Source organism: Rhinatrema bivittatum, unplaced genomic scaffold (assembly GCF_901001135.1).
Source record: "Rhinatrema bivittatum unplaced genomic scaffold, aRhiBiv1.1, whole genome shotgun sequence".
NCBI lineage: Eukaryota > Metazoa > Chordata > Amphibia > Gymnophiona > Rhinatrematidae > Rhinatrema > Rhinatrema bivittatum.
In genome coordinates, this window is record NW_021821026.1 from 1 (window position 1) to 23,306 (window position 23,306).

General features: G+C 41.4%; 1 protein-coding gene across 1 annotated transcript in view; it reads right to left on the minus strand.

Moving 5' to 3' along the window:
• Positions 1 to 508: 508 nt before the first annotated feature.
• The window catches only part of LOC115082377 (serine/threonine-protein kinase LMTK2-like), a 68,998-nt gene continuing 46,200 nt past the window's right edge, over positions 509 to 23,306 (minus strand). Inside the window, exons 7-9 of the mRNA XM_029586604.1 lie at positions 9,198 to 9,331; positions 1,852 to 1,936; positions 509 to 744 (exon numbers count right to left, since the gene is read on the minus strand). Of these exons, the coding sequence (XP_029442464.1) occupies positions 619 to 744; positions 1,852 to 1,936; positions 9,198 to 9,331 (345 nt within the window). The 3' untranslated portion in view covers positions 509 to 618. The remainder of the gene's footprint in view (positions 745 to 1,851; positions 1,937 to 9,197; positions 9,332 to 23,306) is intronic.

The window sequence follows — 23,306 nt, forward strand, 5'->3', positions numbered from 1 at the left end:
CTGGAGTGAAGCATTTTTATTTTTATGATCCAGCTCCACTGACTCAGCTTAATAGTGAAAGACAAGCCTTGTCTTGACAGAACTAGTACCTTTGCCAGTGGACAATAAGCTCCTTTATTCTCGTATTTAGGAATAGGTGTCTACAGCAGCCTTTGTCTAAATTCTTCATATTACTTCTTTGGGTTTTTCTTCTACCCCTTACCATTGTGGACTGGAGTTTGAATTGAGAATTCTTCTGGAGTAATTATTTTTTGTTAATATTGTTTCTATACTTGAACTTCCTCTTTTATATGTTTGCATTAAAAAATGCTTCTAAATAAAAAGTGAAAAAAAATACAGAATAAAAAGACTATATAGTATAAATAGAAATGTGCAGACAACAACTGAACTGGAAACTGGAACAAGTCAGACTCTGCAGGGATCGCCAACTCCTCTGTCCTTGAGAGCCACAAACGGGCCTGGTTTTCAGGATATCCACTGTTTGTCAATCATGCATATTTCACTGTGAATATCCTGAAAACCAGGTCTGTTTGTGGTTCTCAAGGACAGGACTTGGCAAAGCCTGCAATAAGCATTAAAAAGCATCCCATCACGCATTCACATTTTGTAATTTGTTACTCACCAAATATTGCTAGGCTTTGTCTGGACTGCTACCACCAATTTGTCTTGAAAGCTTGTCACCAGTTCGGGTGCAGTCCATCGAAGTGGAATTAATTTCTTCTCATCTGTCTCCACGTAGTCCTCCTGTAGTTTTGGAAAAGCATTACTATTTTACACATCAAACAATACAAGCCAAAATATATTTTGCTTTTTGGTAGTTTCCAAATGTAAGTTTTTCCTGGCAGTTTTACACTGCAAAGTATTAGGTCTACAACATGTACATGGATTCCTATTTTTAAAAGAACTTTTGTTTTAGGCCTGTAATGAAAAACCCTTTACTTCTAAGTACAATAGTACACTGAGTTTTCCATCCATTCTTTTGGGATTCCAACTTGTTTGCTTACAAAATCCAAATTTAAAGTTATCTGATCTGATAATGTTATCTGTAAAGTCAGGTATGGGATTGATGTTGTAATTTTAACAATCAGGCTTGAGATTTTTAAAACCCAATCTAGTTACAAGTCTGTTAAGAATCCCTTAAGCTATACCATAAACCTCATGGTACGGAGTCAAGTCTAAACCAAGCAATACTGTACACCAGTTTTCACATCTTAATTCAAAGATCCAATAAGAACTATCGGAGCCTACTTTCCAGGACATGTCTGCAGGTACGCATAGGACCCCCCTCTTAGAGGCACTTATTACACATTTTGTATTCCATGAATCCATAATGTTCAGCATGGACCACATCAAAAATACATAAAATAGTAAGCATTTTGCATTACCGCTCAGTAGGGAGCAGCATATAAGTCAAAACAGTACAAGGCTAACTAATTAAATCAACCTGTTCTGCAGTGGTAATTTTCTTAAATGGCAGCCTCCACCTTCAGCTACAATGGGAGAAAAGAAAGCAAGTCCCAAAAGGCTCTAGGTCAGCAACCTAGTATGATCTGGCAGAAAACCACCACTGCTGTTCTCAGAATATATTACAAATGTATTTTAGAAATGAGAATATGTAAGAAATTCTATGGCAAGCTCAATTTTTAGATTTTTTTTCTTATTTTTTCAGAAAAGGCTTTAAACATTACCAGATTAATACATGTGAGCTAACAATTCAATTTACAGGATACAGAAATGAAAAGAAATAAAGAGTCCTATAATGGATGATCACAGGCAAGCACTGGAATAGTCCCATCTTTGTTAGTGTCTAGTCTATAATACGTGAAGCATGCATATAACACAGCAACTTACCTTACACCTACTGACTCCTATTCCGTAATCTCCGATTTTTACAGTTAAATCAGATGTAAGAAAACAATTCCGTAAGGCTAAGTCACTGGAAAACAAAGAGGGTACAGTATTGAGAGCAGAAGCAAGGAGGAAAAAGATGGTTCAGAGCAAGCGCTCAGACAAATCAATCGATGGTTTGGCTAATGCAAGAGTATCCCCAGAATGGAATTCGATTCTGGCAGCACTGCCCCTCACTGCAGCTCCTTGCAACAACAACACAAGAGGGAAAATACTTGCACCATGAAGATGGCACAGGAAACCTTCGCTAAACCAGTTACAGTAAAAATGACGTTAGTTCTGCTTGAAGTGTTCAAGTCGCTCCATGAACCCCTCTCCCCCAGACCTCTTGGGAGGGCCCCCGCAGCATTTTACGAATGGAGCGCCACGACATTCCATGTGGGATTCAGTGAGCAGCAACAACAATTCACAGCAAACGTTTTACCACTGCACATTTAAAATATTCACACAAACACTGCAGCCTCCACTGTCCCCCCCCCACCCCCCCTTGCGATTTCTGACTTTCCTGTTTGAAGGACCATAACACTCTTTTCTATTTCGCAAAGCACCAGTAACAGGTCCCGTAGAGTCTGGGAACCTGTAGCTTTACATCGGGAGGGCAGTTTTCAAAGCAATCAATCCAGACAAACTAGCCTGTCTGAAAATTGCTCCCCTCTGCCCGAGTAAGGGTACGCATGGGCTTCCATAACATGTGCACTTTCAGCCGGGTGAAAGAGAGAGACTCCTATGGACAGGCTCAGGTCACGGGAGTAAGAGTATGCACACATACATTTGTCTTCCAGAAGTGCGCACAATATAGCTACAAACAAGCATGCTGCAGAAGCCGGTGCGTACTTTTAACTGGGCAGAGGGTGCAAACTCAGCTGGGTAAATAGTTTTGACAATTACCCCCTGCATACTCAACTTCCTTTTTGCCTCTGTGCTGTAAAATATCCAAGACAAGCAAATGGTAACTTTCAATCTGGCGAGCAGGCGCATATTGTGTGGGTGTGCTTTGGCCTGCACCTAGGAATGTGGCTATTTTATAACTTGCACACGTATATGTGTGCAAGTTATAAAATAGTCTGCCCACATGCTCATGTGCACAAAAATGCCACTTCCATTGCATACATTGGGGAATTTTAAAAGTGGTGTGGTGCCCGATGTTATTCCCAGTTTTACTAGCTTGTCCTCAATTCGCCCAATTAAGAGATAGGTCCTCCAAACTCCCTAGTTTAATAGCCTTCACGCCCCACCCCCCCAGTTATTCCCAACCTTCAAAATCTATCATCTGCCTTTTTCTTTATTTTAACTTACACGTCCTCCATAGCAGAAATAAGTTACACGGCAGGGGGCCTCTTTGCGTGCCGGGTTGGCATCAGTATTTACATGCACATCTCGTTCACACCTCAAAATGCCCATGCCCCGTCCTTTTTGAAAACTGTGTAGGTGTGCGCACAGTGGGTGATATGCGTGCATCTTGCCAGCTTTTAATATTGCTCAATGTGTGCAAGTCCACTTGTTCATTGCATCCCCAGCAGGCTTTTAAAATTTAAGTGTCTAGTTTTCATTTGTTTTATTATGGATTTTTATTTACATTTATTTTGTTTTTATATTTTTATTTGGATTTTTGAAATGTGAATTTTGTAATTATGTTTTTATTGTATCTCTGTATGGCACTTTGGCTTTGGACACCCTAGAAAACCTGAGAAGGCTGTCTAGAAATTTCTAACATTTACAGAAAACCCCCCCACTGCAATCCCTCTCATGCAGCATAAAAGTTACTCAGGAGATGCTTAGTTTTGCTCAATGGAAATTTAATCATGTGAATAATATTTTGCATACCAATTCATAGCATTGAAGCCTATGACAGTAACTTTTGAACGTGCACCCGTACGCTTGTTTATCGGCCTGCGCCCAGGGACACGGCCATGTTATAACATATGCGCATGTTATAAAATAGCCTGAATGCGCACACATGTGCAAGCAATTTTAAATGGATGTGTGCCTATGTACGCAAATGCTGCTTCTACCGGTGTGAAGTGGGGGGATTTTAAAAGACAGGCATTCTGACACCGTTACCAGTTTTACTAGTTCGTTCCTAGCTCAGGAATAGGACTTCCAAACACCCCTGGTTTAATAGCTTCCCTTCTCCCCTGTTAGCCTCGATCTTTAAACACCCCACTTATGTGTTTACTTCTGCTATGGATGGCATGTAAGTCATAAAACAAAAAACACTTAAGTTATTCAGCAGGGGCCCCAGCACATGCATGTATTTAAGTGCAAACCAGGAACCCCCAGGCCTCGCCCCCTTTTCAGAACTCATGTGTGAGCCTAGTGGGAGATACACGAGTACACAGGCAGCTTTTAAAATCTGCTCGATGCACACCAGCCCGACTTGAGTTTGTTGATGCACGCCAGGCTTTTAAAATTAACCTGTAAGTGGTTAAAATACTCTTCCGTTGATATAAAACTAGCTATTTCACCCTTCTGCTTTAAGGTGGAAGTAAACCACAAATGGCTGACTTTGAACACACGAATGTAGGCCAATTTCATAGCTCTTACAGAAGAAAAAAAATGGCAAGAGACAACTGAAAATTAATTGTGAAGCATCAGAACTGATGACCACCTGCCTATTTGCTATCAAGCGGGACCATTATACTGAAAGAATAGACCAAAACTATACATTTTTTATACTTCAACATAGAAGAATTAAATATCAAATCCCTATGGCATTCAGAGTACTGAAAGTGGAAGATTTGCAATGTACGTTTTTTAGAGAATTACCAGCAATTCTGTTGTCCCTGCTTTCAAAGATATTTTCCACAGATAACAAGCAGGAGAAACGTTTGTGCACTCCTACTGCTTTGGTGGATACAGTTCTAATTCTAAAAATCCCTGCCAGGCTCATCCCAACTCTTACTGTACGCCAGCACATTTTCAAACTTTGGAGATCAGGCTGATATGTTTTTAAATCCACACCAGTAAGAAAAGAGTTCAAGGGCTTATGGATCCAGCAAGCGGTTTATTTTTATTCTGCTTATTTCAGTTAGAAGGGCTTCGATCTACCTCTAGTGAAGAAGCGATATACAAAAAATTTCAAATAAATAAGGGAGGAATTACCAAAAGCTGTGCTTGCTTTCCTGTCTAAAGGGCAATTAGAGGTTTTTAAAATTGAATCTGTCTGGCTGAATAATCATTAAAACAGAAATGCCTCCTATTCTAGAAAAATTCCAAATTTGCCTCCAAATAACTCCTACTCAGTCATATTTGATATTCTGCTTCACATAGGCATCATGAAGTAAGGAGACTCAGGGAAAACAAAACAAAACACATATTCCCTCTTAATTTAACAAAAAAAAAAAAAAATGAATACAGCACAGCATATATTTTCCCTTTCCCATACCTTTTTTGTCATGAACTGGATCTCAAAAAAAAAAAAAAAAAAAAAAAAGTGGCTACCAATTCATATTTGGGGATCAAGACAAGGAGAGGCTGACTACAGGCTCCCCCTCAAATCCAAAATGTTTAAGCCTGAAGTTTTTTTTTGTCCAAATGGGTAGAACTAACACCCTGTGGTCTTCATTCTTATTACAGGAAATATATGAAAAATACCACGCTCTCCGTTTCTTTTTCCATGGCACACACAGGACACCATTCAAATAATACTCAGAAATGTAAACATGTCATGTATTTTGCAAAAATAAAAATCCCCAACTCTACTTTTAATCAGCTGACTAAAGTCAACCTATAGGCCTATGTCCAAAAACTGTGATGCCAACTGAGGCACTCAGGCTGGATCCATGATCCACATGCTTACCTTTTGTTGGACTAGTCAAAGATCTAAGGTAAATGGAAGTCAAGAATTGCTTCTGTATAATTAGCCAACATGGTCACAACCAGTACAGTTTCACAACGCTAGTCATGAACTAAAAGTACTCAAATAAGGGGGTGAAAAAAAAAAAAAAAAAAAAAAGCATGGCAGGCTCTACATCGCATTTCCTTCATAGAAGTTTCTATCAGAACACAGTTTTAGGCTGCTTGAATTTACCACCAACAACAAAATCACTGATGCTGGAGCTTTATCACATACTCGGACAGCATCAGGATATTGTTACCAGAGATAAACAATTGCACTATGCGTTCCGCAGATCCGGCTACCATGTTTCGCAGTGGTTTCATAGGACCTATAGAACCATTACCTCAACACCTTTTTATTTTCTGTTTTGTAAAGCAGATATTCACCACAACTGATAGCTCGCATACTGAGATCAATTTCAACCACAAACAGCTTCCATACCACACCATAAGTTATCTATATAAATCACTAAGGCCTGGATTCACTATTCTCGCAGAAAATAGTGAATCACGCGGTACCGGGGGAGAGGCGAAGCGGGGGGGCGGGCCTCGAAAGCCGGCAGCCAGCGCACCACTGCGGTGCGCTGGCTGCCGGCTTCGCACTGAATAACTACACCATAAAGGTGTAGTTATTTGGAGCAAAACTGGCGGCGATAAGGGTCCTTTCCTTTCGCCGCCAGCGATGTCTCCGCGGCGTAGGCCCCGGTGCAGCCCTGACTCCTCCTCTTCCGGGGCCAACTCCGCCCCGATCACCCTATCGCACGTGAAAAAGTCCCTTTTCCGCGTGCGAAAGCTATTGAAAATGACCCCCTAAGTCTACAGAAAAATATACCTGAACTTAAGAACACCAAACAGCACACAATGAAGAGTTTCAAAATTAAAACAAGATGGTTTACAAATGTATGCTAAGATTGTAGTTTTGTATATTTCTTATAAGCTATTGCAAATAACTCCCCACTTATCTGTTCACAAATACATTTTCAAAACATTAGAGAAGTTTGCATTCACTTAAAAAAACAAAACAAAACACAATGTGTTAAACATCTGATTACAAAAACACAATGCATCTTCCCCCTTCAACTTCCTCAGCAAAAGACATTCCCTTAGACAATGTTGGCAAAACACGGAGAAACATCTGCACAAGAAAGATTCTATGCAACGTGGAATTTAGAAACATTTCACTTCCAAGTTCCACCTTCAGGAAGGTGGAAGGATAATAGGAATGGGAACGTGCTCCAGACAAAGCTGACATTTTCCTGACTTTGTAGACTTCCATAAATCATGTCAGCAGTTCCTATGGCCTTACTGTGCAATAGCACCAGTGCATGAATGGGCTTAAAAATCCTCTGCCTTACCAATTCTGACACTGACTATTAGAGCCCAGAGCAAAGTCCAATGTAAAATGAGCCTCAACAGTAAAGTGCGGAATCATCATGTTCGCTAACAGATGGCACCCAACAATTTATGAGAGTTGTGTAATTCAATAGTGCCTATCTTCCTCAGCATGTAGAATAGATGAGGTAAGCTGAGGAACAGATTCTTTTACACTCATGGCCCACTTTACATCACTTGCTAAGTGAATAAAGCTAACCGTCCATATTTGGGTTTTAGCCACACACTGAAGATTACTAGCCCGGAGGTGCTGCAGGTGGACATGGGCAGAGAAGGTATGAAAGCCTACAGAGTACACCAGGCAGCCCGAGACTCCTAAATGTTCTGGAGGAGATTCCAGTCTATTTGGTCTCCCTTCCATCTGGGAAACAGGCAGGGAGCACACAGCACTTGAGAGTGAAAAAGAGCAATATTCACTCTCTGTTCCCAAAGGCAGCCCCTCCCTCCTGCACCTCCTTTCCTCATTCCCCTTTTAGGTTCAGACAGGAAGCCTTAACAAACTGAATACATTGCGATCACTGTGTTAATCCTGTGCAGATATGTGAATATACAGTAAGTAATATGAAAATAGCACAAACAATTGAAGATCACATTCAGGTAAGGACATTTTAAAATAAAATTATGGTCACACCCATTGTATTATAGAAATCTGAAGATCTTAATAAAATATTTGAGATTAAATACAAAGGTGAGACTTAGCTAGACCGGATTCAGTTGAGGTATTGGGAGGGGGAGGTCTCTGGAACTGAGGGGGAGTTTACTACAGGCAAAAACTATGATTTGTTTAAATGGTTGGAAGACTTTTTAATTACTGCTGCTGTACAAGACATTTTGTGATCAGTTTTATTAAGTTTTATTAAGCAAACACAAAAACAACTGAAAAAAAAAGATAATCATAACGCTGCCAAAATCATTTCCCCCTCACCCCTACCCCCTGAAAAAAAAAAAAATTAGATGGACTAGCCAGTCCACTTTTCATGTCCTGTCACATTCCTTCCACACAGCTATGCTCTGAAACAAAAATCACACGTCAACTAGATTTACGGACATACAGTATCTTTTCAATAAAGAGATGCAAAATGTATCATGCTCAAAGCAATACTTTTTTTGTATATTTAACTGATTTGATCGCAGAAGATGTAGAAAGTGATTGTTTAGTCATGTGGAATTCAGGGACCTTCCATATACAGTGAAATATCAAGCTGACAGATCTTATCTCAAAGCACTCAGAGTCCTCCAAACCCTAGAGGTCGAGTCCTGAAACTATCAGGACTAAGTTTCATATTAATATAGAAGACTGTTTCAGCAGTTTTAGCAGCCCTATAAACCTCTTGAGGTGAAAATCTGGAAGATGTTTGAAGGGACAGATCTCCCATTTATGACCTCAAGATTCCTTAAAACTGCTCTAAGGACCAAGACTGTCAAAGAACACTCAGTCTTCTACTAGCACTAGAAACACATGTTACGCCTATCAAGCCACCAAACGCAATGTTTTTCCATTTTCAAAGATTTGGCAGGCATAATATTTGCATGCTACTACTCAACTGTTACTCAGACATTATTAAAATAAGAGTTTGAAGCCAGCCTAGTGGGCTCAATGACAGTGCTGTGCTGAGGGACCTAGGTTTGGTTTCCGGCTCAGGTCTTCCACTTCCCTTGTTGGCCAGGGCTGGGAATATCGCCGAGCCAATGAGCACAGCCCCTAGTGGGGAGGGAGTTGTAATTATTGTGTAATGGCAAAACTTAGTGGTCACATTTAGGGTCCATGATTGCTGGACTGTGGAAGGAGCCCTGATGCATAGTCCCTGACCAAGGACGCACTGCAGTGATAGGACTAAAGCAAAAGAAAAAACAATCTGTGGATAGTTGCAAATGAAGAATCATGGTGGCAGTTCCCGATCCTGGTTCCAACTGAGCTGGAAACTCAAAGGGTACATAATTACCAAGTGCAGAATATTCACCCACAAAAAATTAATTATCTATTTTGTTAAACAATCTAGAAGTCTACACAATATCGAAAAAAAGATAAGATATGTAATGCCCAAATTTGGTGAACAAACCTGTGCACAAAATTATGCTTATGCATCACAGCAAGTCCTGCAGCGATCTCACAGGCCATCCTCTGCAACAACAGGACTTCAGAATCACCATTAATCTGCTCTTCATCGTTACACAAATAAGCTTTTAGGTCACCCTATAAAACAAAATATAAAACTCATCACTTTCATGTGTTGAGTGCAACCTAGAGTCACTTGAAAAGAAGCAGCAACTACATGCATTACTTAGTTCAAATTAGTCAACAAGGTTATTATTAGTAGAGTTCTAGAGCTTAATACAGAGTCTTCAACTCATCAAGTTTCATGTCTCAAATAAGGATTCTTAGAGGGCATCTAATGCTTTCCTTCTAAGGGTATTTTCTTTTGTAATTAGTTCGTAGACGACACTGTAGGTCAGTTCTGCATGATTATATTAACAGTGTGCATCAACATGAATAGTGAGTGGCAGAGGAGCAGAAAAGTTGTGTTAACTAAAAACTTTGCACAGGAAGAAGTGACGAGACAGTAATGATGTAAAACAAACGTCTAACCCCTCTGCAGGGAACTCATGAGAAAATATTGGTATGAAACAATACAGCTATTTTACCTGCGAGATGGAATTTATAACACTGAGGCAGACTTGTGTTAACCAGCAAACCAAGAAACCACCAAATAATTTTACATACAAAAGGGTATTTATCACCATGATTTTCCAACACACATCCAGTGGGCAGGCTTCCTAGCATAGCAGCATGAGCTACCCAACTCTCGCAAACCTCCAAATGCTGTGCCCCTTTAACACACAATCATGTATAACTGTGCACATCAAGGAAGAGAGAACCAAGTCCTAACTCAGGTTCCACTCCTCAGCCTGGCATAGGCTGTGGGGGGAACAGCATTTCTTCATTATTACTTATACGTTTTTAACAACTCCAAGATATACTTCTTGTTAAACGCACAGCAATGAAAATGAAATCATTCAACGATAATAACTCAGTGCATATCAGTCAACAGAGAAAAGCAGGAAGATCTAAGTTTAAAATCCAAGAAATACAAAAGAAATAGCACTGCATAGCTGTCATATTATTTTAGAGAGGATTTCAAACTCAAACTTCCCTAGAGGCAGATGCAGAAGGAAGAAAGTGAGGAAGCAAGAGCAGAAGCATTGACAGACCTAGTGCTGAAAACCAAGATCAACAGTGCAGATTGATAAAATCTCTTACATTTTGCTACTTAATTTTCCATGTAAATGTATGGTTAAGCCAAAACTGGCCTAGGCCCTATAACAAGAAAACAGTTTCCTCTTCTTCTGAGTCATTTCAGCAACATAAGGATAAACTTTTACTCTTAACTTTTGCTCTATCATCTGTGGAACAAATCTGAATGAAACTGGATGGATAAATGGGTCAACACTATTAGGGGGTGAAGAACAGCTAACGCTAGAATCTTATAAAGCTAGTTTCCTTGTAAGAAATTCAGCTAAGAATGGGAGCATGACCTAAGTTAATCATGAACATTTGGACCGAGATTAATCGGAGAACAAGTTCAGTTTAACTTTGTGCAAGGCAGAAGATGTGCGTGTTATATGGACTATGAGATACCTTCAACTCTACAGATGATAGATAAATCCTCTGAACATTGCAGCAGGTACAAAATTACAGAAGGTAGCTTTTACTACTACCTATGTTGCTGCTCTAAGCTTTCCATATTCCAAACTCAGGTAATACAGGAAATTGGGAATATAGAACGGCACCTTTTATCCAGAACGGTGGAGATAAGGCCACGCCAGATAATAGGTGTTCCCCCATATGCTAAAAAAGAAACTGAGAAACAATTGTTCAAAGAAAGTGTGTGAGTACAAAAACAAAGATGGTGCCTAAAAGCGAGGTTGCATGCGTAGAGTTCCTAATAGTTTGTACTGGTTTGAAACTAAGGTAGGATGAGGCTTAGACAATGGGTTAGGATGTCTACAGGGTGCACAAACTCCAGATAATAAGTTTTACTGAATGAGCCACAGCTAGTAAATCTGGATTTTTTTTCTGAATATTGGAAGTTCTCTCTTCTATCCAAATTTCCTACCTAAGGCAGGTGTTTTCCACACACAGCAGGACAAAGCCACACAAGGGGGTGATGTCGTTTGACAGCACAGAGATGGAAAAGCTCTCTCAAAGCTCAGAAAAATCAAGGTTGTTTTGAGTATGTAAGAGCTTCCCCATGCAGTAGTCACCACATGAGTCTCCTCAGTTCTTATATCAAGCTAATCTTCAACTCTTTGGGTGAGGAGAACAAGATTGCATGGCTGATTTGTCCTGCTGCCTACAGAGAACACTTATTACAGATAAGAAACTATGCTTTTTCTGTGGACAAGCATGTCAGTAATCAGTCAGACACACACAAGTAGGGACTCCCAAGCTGGGAGTCGCATGCAAGTATGTATTATATTTTTATATCAGCAGTGGAGCACTCATCCCGTACTACGATAGATACTAATGGGAGAGATGAAGGAATTGGAGAAATTACTTACCTGATAATTTCATTTTCCTTAGTGTAGACAGATGGACTCAGGACCAATGGGTATAGTGTGCTCCTGATAGCAGTTGGAGACGGAGTCAGATTTCAATCTGACGTCAGCACTACATCTACCCGTGCACGAAGCTCTGTTCCTCAGTTTTCTCCTCAAAGCAATTATGGATATATGTGTGTTTGGATAATTTTGATTAATTTGGTTTACTTGATTAACTTGAAACTTGATTACTTGGATTGGATGACGAGGTTTCTAGCTGGAGACCGCTAAGGCATTCAACTGAGAAGCGTAGACACCTGGTAATATGGGTGTCAACTAGAAATAAGGGTTGGCTTACCCGTGCTTGTGTTGCACTCGGGGGGAGGTTCCCACGGGGCTTCTTGATTGCGAGGCAGCCATGGGCGGGGTGCTGAGTCCATCTGTCTACACTAAGGAAAATGAAATTATCAGGTAAGTAATTTCTCCATTTCCTAGCGTGTAGCAGATGGACTCAGGACCAATGGGATGTACAAAAGCTACTCCCGAACCAGGCGGGAAGCTGCCCGTGGCCCATTTAGTACTGCCTTTGCGAATGCTGTGTCCTCCTTGGCCTGAACATCCAGGAGATAGAATCTCGAGAAAGTGTGGATGGAGGACCACGTTGCCGCCCAAAGCTCTGCGGGTGACAGCATTTTGGTTTCTGCCCAGGACACTGCCTGGGTCCTTGTAGAATGGGCCTTGCCTGCCTCTATGTAGGCTGCCTTGATTACTTCTTTGATCCAGCGGGCAATGGTTGCCCGCGAGGCTGCTTCCCCTTGCTTCTTCCCACTGTGAAGAACGAACAGATGATCCGTCTTTCGTACAGGTTCCGATCTTTCCAGGTATCGGACTAGGAGTCTGCCGACATTCAGGTGGCGAAGAAGGCGTGAGTCTCCCAAGTCCTTATGCTTATCTGGAGATGGTAGCGAGATGGTTTGGTTTACATGGAAGTGAGAAACCATCTTTGGCAGGAAGGAGGGTACAGTGCGCAGCAGTACAGATCCCGGCATGAATCTAAGGAACGGCTCCCGGCATGATAGTGCTTGAAGTTCGGAGATTCGACAGGCTGAGCAGATTGCCACGAGGAACGCCGTCTTCAACGTCAGGAGCCGTAGGGACAGACCGTGAGTTGGTCTGAACAAGGCTCCCGCTAGGAAGTCTAACACTAGATTGAGATTCCATAGGGGTATCAGCCACTTTAGAGGTGGTCAAATGTGCTTGACCCCTTTTAAGAAGCGGGAGACATCTGTGTGGGCCGTTAGGCTGCTGCCATCCACCCTGGGTCTGAAGCAGCCAGGGCTTGATAGAGTTGAGAGGCAACCCTTTGCTCACACCGTCCTGCAGAAATTCCAGGATCATGGGGATTTTGACTGTCCGTGGAAGGATGTTGCGGTCCTCACACCAGGCTTCAAATATTCTCCATACTCTAATATATGCCAAGGAGGTGGAGAACTTGCGCACTTGGAGCAGTGTGTCTATCACAGGCCCTGAGTATCCACTCTTTCAGGCGAGACCTCTCAATGGCCAGACCGTAAGCGAGAATCTCGTTGGGTCTTTGCTGGAGTAGATCCCTATGTGGAGGTAGGCATAGAGGGTTCCCTGCCAGAAGTCTTCGCATGTCCACGTACCATGGCCTTCTTGGCCAGACCGGGGCCACTAGAAGTACCAGCCCTCTGTGGTGTTTTATCTTGCTGATGATTCCGCCCAGTAGTGGCTATGGAGGGAAGGCATACAGTAGGTCCTCCTGAGGCCAGGTCTGGACGAGGGCGTTGATTCCCTGGGACAGCAGTTCCCGTCTTCGGCTGAAGAACTTGGGAATCCGGGTGTTGGACCCGGTTGCCAGAAGGTCCATGGCTGGTGTTCCCCAGTGGTTTACTATCCGCTGGAAGGCTGTTGTCGACAGTGTCCATTTTCTTGGATCCAGACTCTCTCTGCTGAGGTAGTCTGCAGTAACGTTTGTCTTTTCCCGCAATTTGGGCAGCTGATATCCCTTGTAGGTTTGATTCTGCCCACATTAGGGGTTCTATTTCCAGGGACACCTGCTGGCTCCTGGTTGCCCCCTGGCAGTTGATGTAGGCCACTGTTGTGGCATTGTCCGACATGACTGATTGATTTGCTCCGGAGTCTGTGGCTGAACCATAGGCAGGCTAGTCTGACTGCTCGGGCTTCCAATCGGTTTATGTTCCATGCCGACTCTTCTTCATCCCATTGCCCTTGAGCCGTTAGCTCCTGGCAGTGGGCTCCCCATCCCCGCAGGCTTGCGTCTGTGGTGAGCAAAGTCCACTCCGGTGAGGATAGGCTTGTTCCCTTGCTCAGGTGGCCTTCTTGTAGCCACCATTGTAGTTGGTTCCGAACCTTCGCCGGTAGCCGGAGGGGGGCAGAGTAGTTTTGAGACATCGGGTTCCATCAAGACAGTAGGGAATGTTGTAGGGGCCGTATGTGGGTCCTTGCCCACGGGACGACTTCTATGGTTGATGCCATGAGTCAGAAGACTTGGAGATAATCCCATGCCGTGGGGAGAGTGGAATTCAATAATGCTCATAGTTGTTCCTTCAATCTCCTTCTCCTTGTAGGGGGAAAGGTGACTTTGTTCCCTTTGGTGTCAAACCGGCCTCCCAGGTATTCCAGGCATTGGGAGGGCTGCAGGTGGCTCTTGGGTGTGTTGACGACTCACCCAAGATTCTGCAGTAGTTCCTTGACTCTGGTGGTTGCTTGCTGGCTTTCCTCTGGCGATTTCACTCTGATCAACCAATCGTCCAGGTATGGATGCACGAGGATTCCCTCTTTCCTCAGTGCTGCCGCTACTACCACCATGATCTTGGTGAACGTTTGGGGAGCCGTAGCCAGCCCAAGTGGTAGAACCTGGAACTGGTAGTGATGGCCCAATATCGCAAAGCGTAGGAAATGCTGGTGGATGCGATGGATTGGTATGTGGAGATAGGCTTCTGACAGATCCAGGGAGGTCAGGAATTCTCTTGGTTGTACCGCCCTTATGACTGCACGCAGGGTTTCCATGCATAAGCGGGTACCTTCAGGTAGCGATTGACGGTCTTGAGGTCCAGTATGGACTGGAATGTTCCCTCTTTCTTGGGCTCGATGAAGTAGATGGAATAGTGCCCCAAATTCTGTTGGTGCGGATGCACCAGTGTTATTGCCTTTAGGGAAGCATACAATATATACATAATATAAAAACATAACTACATTATAAAAGATGTAATGACAATCTACACAAATAGTTTGCAAATTAATCAAAGTTATGTTAATGCATGCAATGCTATCTCTAATTCCCTCAAGGCTCCAAGTCTCTCTCCAATATTCCATTACACCATATTACAATGGATACACCGGCCCAATATCAAGGAATTAAACTCCTGATTCATGAGTTTGTACATCTCCTGCTCCAAATGCATGTCTGAAAAATAAAGTAAACTTTTCCCTAAAGGTCCTGGTGCATATTTCTGCCTTCAGACCCTCTGAGGGAGAGTTCCAGAGCCATGACACAATCACCGCAAAAGTTCTTGCATGTGTCTCAGCTAGGCGCACTTATCATGGTGAAGATACATCTAAGAGATTATGTTCTGAAGACCTTAACACCTGTGAAGGTTTACAGATGTCCAAAATTGTGCCGACAGAATATCATCACTTAATGCTTTGTGGATTACTATAAAGATCTTTAATTTGTCACTATAATGGAGAGACTGTAAAACTAGGCAATATGATCCATGAGTCTGGCTTCCATTAACACAGTCTTGCAGCCATGTTCTGTACAGCTTGTAATGCCTTCAGTACAACTGCCAGTACCCCAATATAAACCAAGCTTGTAGGACAGTACAGAAATCACTAAAATATGGCTTTAATTTTCACTAAATGTGCAATTTAAAAATGCACTTCTCGCCATTATTTTTACTTGCAGGCATGGGGAGTGACCAGGTTCCAGCATGCCTCCCAAATTTCTTACTTGTGATAAAGGACTTGCCATTCCTCAGACTGAAACATGTGGGGGAATATTATCAGAGGCAAATATATTCAGGACAATTAATTCAGTTTTTCCTATATTTAAGAGCCAACCTGTTAAAAACATCCACTGTTTTATTACAACTAAATATACTGAATCTACATCCAGGGCAGAAGTCAAAATGGTAGTCAATGGAACAAAAAATTGAATATCATTTGTGTACAATCAGTAGCCCACTTTCAAATCTATAAATTGCATATTGGACAAAGATAGAGATTTAATAGAGTTTCCGATAAGGTGGAGCCTTGAGAAATACCTTCCTTTACAGGATAACCAAAAAATGCTTCAGGTACAATCTTACCTGCAGTCTACAATTCACCAAGTAGGAAGTAAACCATTTCAATATCATAGCTATCATACCTAAAATCACTCAGGTGTGATAATAGTATTTAAAGATTTATTGTATCCAAAGCTTCTGGTATATTTAAAAGCACCGTTATGTATTTAGTACCTACATCAAAGCCTCATCCAAACTTGCAATGGTTTCAAGTAATGAGGAGAGTGGTCATGGAGATCTTGTAGGAATATCGGGGACATCTTTTGAAGCCCACCATTATAAGCGCTGATGCCAATTCAATTTTTACAATTTTATTTTTTTGAGTCTCACATATTAGCTTGTGAAAACACCGTGAGCAAAAGTTTCAATGAAGGCTGAAGCAAAGAAAGCAGAACCATGTCCTTTTGCAAGAGCAGAAGAAAAAAAGACCAAGGAGACTCCAAAGTGGCAGCTGCATGGGTATTTTTTGAGCTCAGAGAGCTTTTTCATCTCAGTATCATAGGATGACATCACCCACTTGATTGGCTGTCCTGTCCTGCTTGCCCACTGAGCAAAGATGCTCTACTAAGCAAACAGAAAAAGACCAGAAACAAACAGCTCAAGATTGTCTTTTTGAATATGGTCTACGATAATATCCAGCACATGAAAAAAAATGATGCTGTGAACTGCATTGGTACGAGCAACTAAATGTATTGAGTAACATGAAAAGATGAATCTGACTCTGCATTTGCAAGATGGATTGATGTGTTAAAAAGTGGAAAAAAAAGTGTCTACAAACACAGGAAATAGATTAAGAGGTTTTACAGAATGAGGACTGCTTAAATTAAGATGTTATAGAACATGTTAACATTTCAGGAAGACTGATACAGATCCGCTATTCCAGTCTATCATGGGATAGGAGGCGGTTTCCTTTTGTGGATTACAAGCTGGTTAAAGACAGGAATCAGAATAGGATTAATTGGCCAATTTTCTCAGTGGAAAAGGGTAAACAGTGGAGTGCCTCAGGGATCTGTGTACTTGGACCGGTGCTTTTCAATATATTTATAAATGATCTGGAAAGGAATACGATGAGTGGGATTATTACATTTGCAGATGATACAAAATTATTCAGAATAGTTAAATCACAAGCAGATTATAATAAATTGCAGGAGAAATTTGCGAGACTGGAAGATTGGGCATCCAAATGACAGACGAAGTTTAATGTGGACAAGTGCTAGGTGATGCATATAGGGGAAAATAATCTATGCTGTAGTTACACAATGTTAGGTTCCATATTAGGAGTTACCATCCAGGAAAAAGATCTAGGCATCATAGTGGATAATACATTGAAATTGTCAGCTCAGTGTGCTGCAGCAATCAAAAAAGCAAACAATGTTAGGAATTATTAGGAAGAGAAATGTCAATGGCTCTGTATTGCTCCATGGTGAGACCACACCTTGAGTACTGTGTACAATTCTGGTCACGGCATCTAAAAAAAGATAATAGTTGCGATGGAGAAGGTACAGAGAAGGGCAACCAAAATGATAAAGGGGATGGAACAGCTCCCCTATGAGGAAAGACTAAAAAGGTTAGGGCTGTTCAGCTTGGAGAAGAGATGGTTGAGGGGGGATATGACAGAGGTCTTTAAAATCATGAGAGGTCTAGAAGGGGTAAATGTGAATCAGTTATTTACTCTTTCAGATAATAGAAGGAGGTATTCCATGAAGTTAGCAAGTAGCACATTTAAAACTAATCAGAGAAAATTCTCTCTTACTCGACGTACAATTAAGCTCTGGAATTTGTTGCCAGGGGATGTGGTTAGTGCAGTTAGTGTAGCTGGGTTCAAAAAAGGTTTATATAAGTTCATGGAGAAGAAGTCCATTAACTGCTATTAATCAAGATGTCTTAGAGAATAGCCACTGCTATTACTGGCATCAGAAGCATGGGATCTGCTTAGTGTTTGGATAATTGCCAGGTTCTTGTGGCCTGGTTTGGCCTCTGTTGGAAACAGGATGCTGGGCTTGATGGACCCTTGGTCTGACCCAGCATGGCAGTTTCTTATGTTCTTAAGTATTAAAAGGGATGCTCTTATGACTGTTTAAAGCCACTGTGGGTACAGAAAAAACTATGTTAACAGAGCCTAAGTTTGTAATACCATTTGTAGGTGTTTTATCTAGAGCTAACTAAGCACTACCTATCACTGGCCTTCACTGCTTAGTATGATAGTCCATTAATGGTGTTTCAAAGGCTAAATCATTTTGTTTGTGTATCAAGATCTAACACATCCATAAACAAGAAAGATTTTTTAAATTATACAATAAAAGTTTGGAAACATTTTCTTCAGCATGGATCCATATCTTCATACACAAGTTAATATTAAGTTATGAGAGGAACTCCTCAATGCAACTGTTAATTTGAGCTCTAAGAACTTTACTCTGGAATGCATAAAAACCCTGACACAAACAAATCCTACATTTCTAACAGCTGCTGCAGTTTACAGTTAATCAAAATACATCTGGCACAGCAATTTGCCTTGCAAATTCTCACCTTGCTGGCCTCTGACTGTTGAACACTAGGTGGCAGCATGCAGCTAATCTTCTGATGTTGCTCAGGGAAGTCAGATCTTCTGGAGGGTGGGAAGGAGCAGTTTTCAGACTGTCTGCTTTGGGGCATAGACTTTGTATCAAGTTCCAAGGAGAAAGCATGCACGTGTACCTTCCCTCTCACATCTGCCATAGGTACACAGTACCCACAGACCTCTGCACCTGTTTTTATTTTCTATGGAAAGTAACACGCATAGACTTGAAAATGCATGCAATCTATGCTCATTATCTCCTGATCACACCCAAAATACGCCCCCAGGAATGCCACCTCTAAATGCAGCTAAAAGCATGCCTGCTGGGGAACAACGTGCAGACTTTTAGCCACCGTGAGGGAGGGCAGTTTACATAGGTAAATTATTTGCCTATGTAATTGTCCTCCCAGTAAAACAGCAACTTCTGACTTGCAAGTCATCCTAGTCGTTTTCAGATGCAGCCGTTTCTTTAAAATGCACCAAGAAAGGGTTACTCATTGTCATACAAAGCTGACTGTACAAGGCATGTAACACTTTCAAGATAGACCTGACAGTGGGAAACAGTAGGCGTCCTAGTGCGTAGGCTAATGGACAGGAACTAGAAGATGCTGCTTCATACGTTGCTTCTGCCACTCACTGTGACCTTGGACAAGTCACTTTATAACCCTTTGCCTCAGGTACCCACATATTGTGAGCTTTTTAGTGCAGGGACTCATTTGTCCCTGTATATATTTTATTGTAAAGTGCCCCGGATCTAAGGCACTATATTACATGCTAAAGTATGTGTTGCTGTTAATGGTGCTCTGCTACAGAGTAATGAGGTGCTTATATTGGATATCCATCTGAATAAGCTCAGGAGTGGCACTCAAACTCAAGTTTTCCATGAATCTGAAATACTTGGCATGGTGAATCCTTTTGTGAATGTGAGATGAACAAAGTTGATGGATGCATATCAATCACGGACTTGTCTAATGAGAACAAAAAACATTTTCCCTTTTTAAAAGTTAGTTGTGATCAAATTGCAGCTCTGTCTTTTGAATTGTTTAGTAAATTAGATGAGATTTTTTACTGCTATACAGTCCATATACAATCCCAGTGTGACCTTTTACAGAAGGAGAGACAGCCTACATTTTCTCTCTCACCAAAAGCTTATTGGGGACCTGATATAAGCATGGTTCTCACACTGCATGACTCCAAACCCTAGCAAAATGTTATCAGAAACTGTTAGAAAATACGGGAAAAAGCCAGGATACTATTCATACTGCACCCCACCATTTTTCAATGCAAAGCTTGGAAGCCCCAGTATGACTCTTCAATTTGGCTCTTTTACATAGCTGAAATTTTCAAACTGCAGAGAGTTAAGAGGAAACTGAATGCAACTAAGTCTTGATATACTGTTACCATAACTCACTGAATGACGACAGTGACATAACATTACTTTATCCATTCCAGAGACCCTCAGTCTATCAAAGGGAGGAATGTCTGACGACGTGATGGACTTTGCAGCAAGTTGGAACATGCTACTTGGATCATACATGCAGCATAGGGATAGTAGCTATTATTTCAACACTTACATCAGCAGGAACCCTCTCACTGTTCCGTTTCCAAATCAAGTTTACCTTTCTTTGCATAACTATTTCTTTGGTATGATTAATGAAAGCTTTTCTTTCACCTCAGAGGGGAGGGGGAGGAATGATGATGGAAGAAATGTCTTGTGCTATTTCTGTGTCAATGGGAAAGTTGGTACACCTGGTATACACAGTCCAAACCATGTAAAATCTACTTGAACACTTGCAAATACATTGCAACAAACGGAATCCGGTAGGTATTTACATGACACCATTGTAGCATAAGATATTAGGAACATTACTAAGCCTCCATCTAAGACTGACAACAATCAAGTTTGCTTTAAAAAAATATTCTGGGTCAAATGTGAAATCAGTTTACTAGAGAACAAGATGGGTAAACATGAGTTGCAGCTGTTAAACAATGCCCAGCGATGTTAATAACAATTTAACCCCATGAAAACAGAGAAACACAATGCCAGAAAAAGACCATTCGGCCTATCTAGTCTTCCCAACCACACCAAATGCTCAGCTCTGCAATCCCCAGCACTCCTTCAGAGATCCCCTGTGCTTCCCCCAGCTTTCTTGAAGTCTGATTCTGCCCTCGTCTCCACCCCCTCCACCAACCCCTCTCTGTAAAGAAATATTTCCTTAGATTACCCTCTCCCATCCCCTCCACTTGGTTCCAGAGCCTCCATTCGGTTGAAGGAGGTCCACCTCCTGTTCATTGTTACTTCTGAATAAAACTATTTCAGTTTTTCATTTTTCTTAGCAGTTTACCTTCCCAAAGTGAAATATATATATTTTTTAATATTTTCCATTCAAATGAATTTGCACTAGCTTCCTTCTAATTTTTACTTTTCCAGGACAAATTGCCATTCTGCTCTCTCACCCTTATATTTGTGAGGGCTCTCTCTTCAGGAACACAAACACTCAGGCTCTTACTTTAAAAAAAAAAATTCTATGACTGAAAATGGTCCTCAGAATTTGTTTCACTTCACTCAGTCAAAAAATTGACTCCAATTCATCTCTAGTCATTTCAATTACTCATCTTTTAAAAAGAACCTTCAAGCAATAAGTTTATAAAAATGAGACTATAAGATATGCCATTCTGGGTCAGACCAAGGGTCCATCAAGCCCAGTATCCTGCTTCCAACAGTGGTCAATCCAGGTCACAAGTACCTGGCAGGATCCCAAACAGTAAATAGATCCCATGCTAACAATAAGTAGTAGCTTTTCCCAAGTCTATCTGCTTAACAGTTTATGGACTTCTCCTCCAATAACTTGTCCAAATCTTTTTTAATCCCAGCTATGCTAGCTGCCTTTACCACATCCTCCAGCAATGAATTCCAGAGCTTAACTGTGAGTTGAGTGAAAGAATTTTCTCCAATTTGTTTTAAATGTACTATTTGCTAACTTTATGGAGTATACCCTAGTTTTGTATTTTTTGAAAGAGTAAATAACCAATTCATATTTAACCATTCTATTCTACTCATGGATTTATAAACCTCTATCATATCCCACCTCAGCCATTTCTTCTCCAAACTGAACAGCCCTAACCTCTTTATCCTTTCCTTAAAAGGAATGAAATGGCTCCCCTATATCATTTTAGTCACTCGTTTCTGTCACTTTTCCAGTTCAGCTATTACAGGTAATGTTTGGTAAGATATTATTGCATATTAACAGTTACATTTTATACAAAATAATTTGTTTTAATAAGTGACATTATTGCTGCTGTAATCTCACATGGACCAGCTTGGTGGTATACAGGCTATAAATGTAAATAATGCTGATTTGTGCTAATTCAATCCCCTCTGTGTGTGAGAATGGTCACTGCCCCAAGAATATCAAGATTCACACTAGGACCGGATCACTCTTTTTCAAGAGGCTTTTAAACAAACCACCAGGAAAAAAAAAAAAAAAAAGAGGAAGAGGAAGAGATGCAGAGCTTGCCAAAAATTACAGAAATCATTCACATACACACATGAACAGTATCTTATAACACATTTTTGTTAAGCTTTGGGTAAATTCAGAGTTTTAGAAATCATGCTAGTCCTAAAGAAAACAGTTTTGTTTGCAAGTAGGAAGACCTGTTATAGACCCACATAGTGCTCAAAAACCAACCACTAATTTCCCAATCATCAGATCAATATATTGACGCTTACAAATTGACCATCATAACAGGCATCATTGTGTAATGCTGTGCAGCTTTTTTTTCTCACTCTGCCTTACATTTAATCATCGGTCAGTCCAGAATATGAACAAAACTTTTTAAAAATATTTTTTAGTGGGCTCCGTGAATACTTCATCCGTGAAGTTAAAATAATCATCGAGAACGCCTGGCCCCTGTCCTCCCTGTTTTAATTCAACCGGGCCAAGTGGGCTTTGTACGGCGTCGGTATGCCCTCACCAATATCCGGAAAGTTTTGATAGCTATGACCTTATGCCGGCGGGACGATATCCCATATTTGGCCATCAGCTTCGATGCCGAGAAGGCCTTTGACAGGGTGGACTGGGATTACATGTACGCCACTCTGGATAAAATGGGCTTCGAGGGCTTTTTTCTGGCTATTAAATTGCTTTATACAGACCCGGCCGCCAAAATACTGGTCAATGGGAGTCTGTCGCAGACATTTCCCATAGGGAGAGGTACTCGACAGGGCTGCCCGCTGTCCCCCTTACTGTTTTTGTTACATTTGGAGCCTCTCCTCTTGGCCATCCAGGCTCACCGGGGAGTGAAGGGCCTCCGCTTTCATACACATACCTTTAAATATGCCGCTTTTGCGGACGACATCTTGGTGTTCCTTACAGATCCCGCTAACTCACTACCCCCACTTCTCGCTCTTTTTGAGACTTTTGGTAGTTTTTCCGGCTTAAAGTTAAATATGGATAAATCGGAGGCCCTGGCATTCCCTGCCGCGCTTCGGGTGGGTTGGAGTGGCCCTTTTCCCCTCCGTTGGGCTTTGGATAGCATTAAATATTTGGGTGTTGTTATCCCATCCCAACCTACTCAGTATTATCAATTTAATGTCCCTGGTCTTCTCGCCTATACGCAAGCTAAATTGCTTTATGGAACAATCTGCCGTTGTCTTTGGGTGGGAGAATCCACTTGTTTAAAATGACCCTTTTACCTAAGTGGCTTTATTTATTTCAAAATATGCCTCTGGTCCTTCGGAGGGG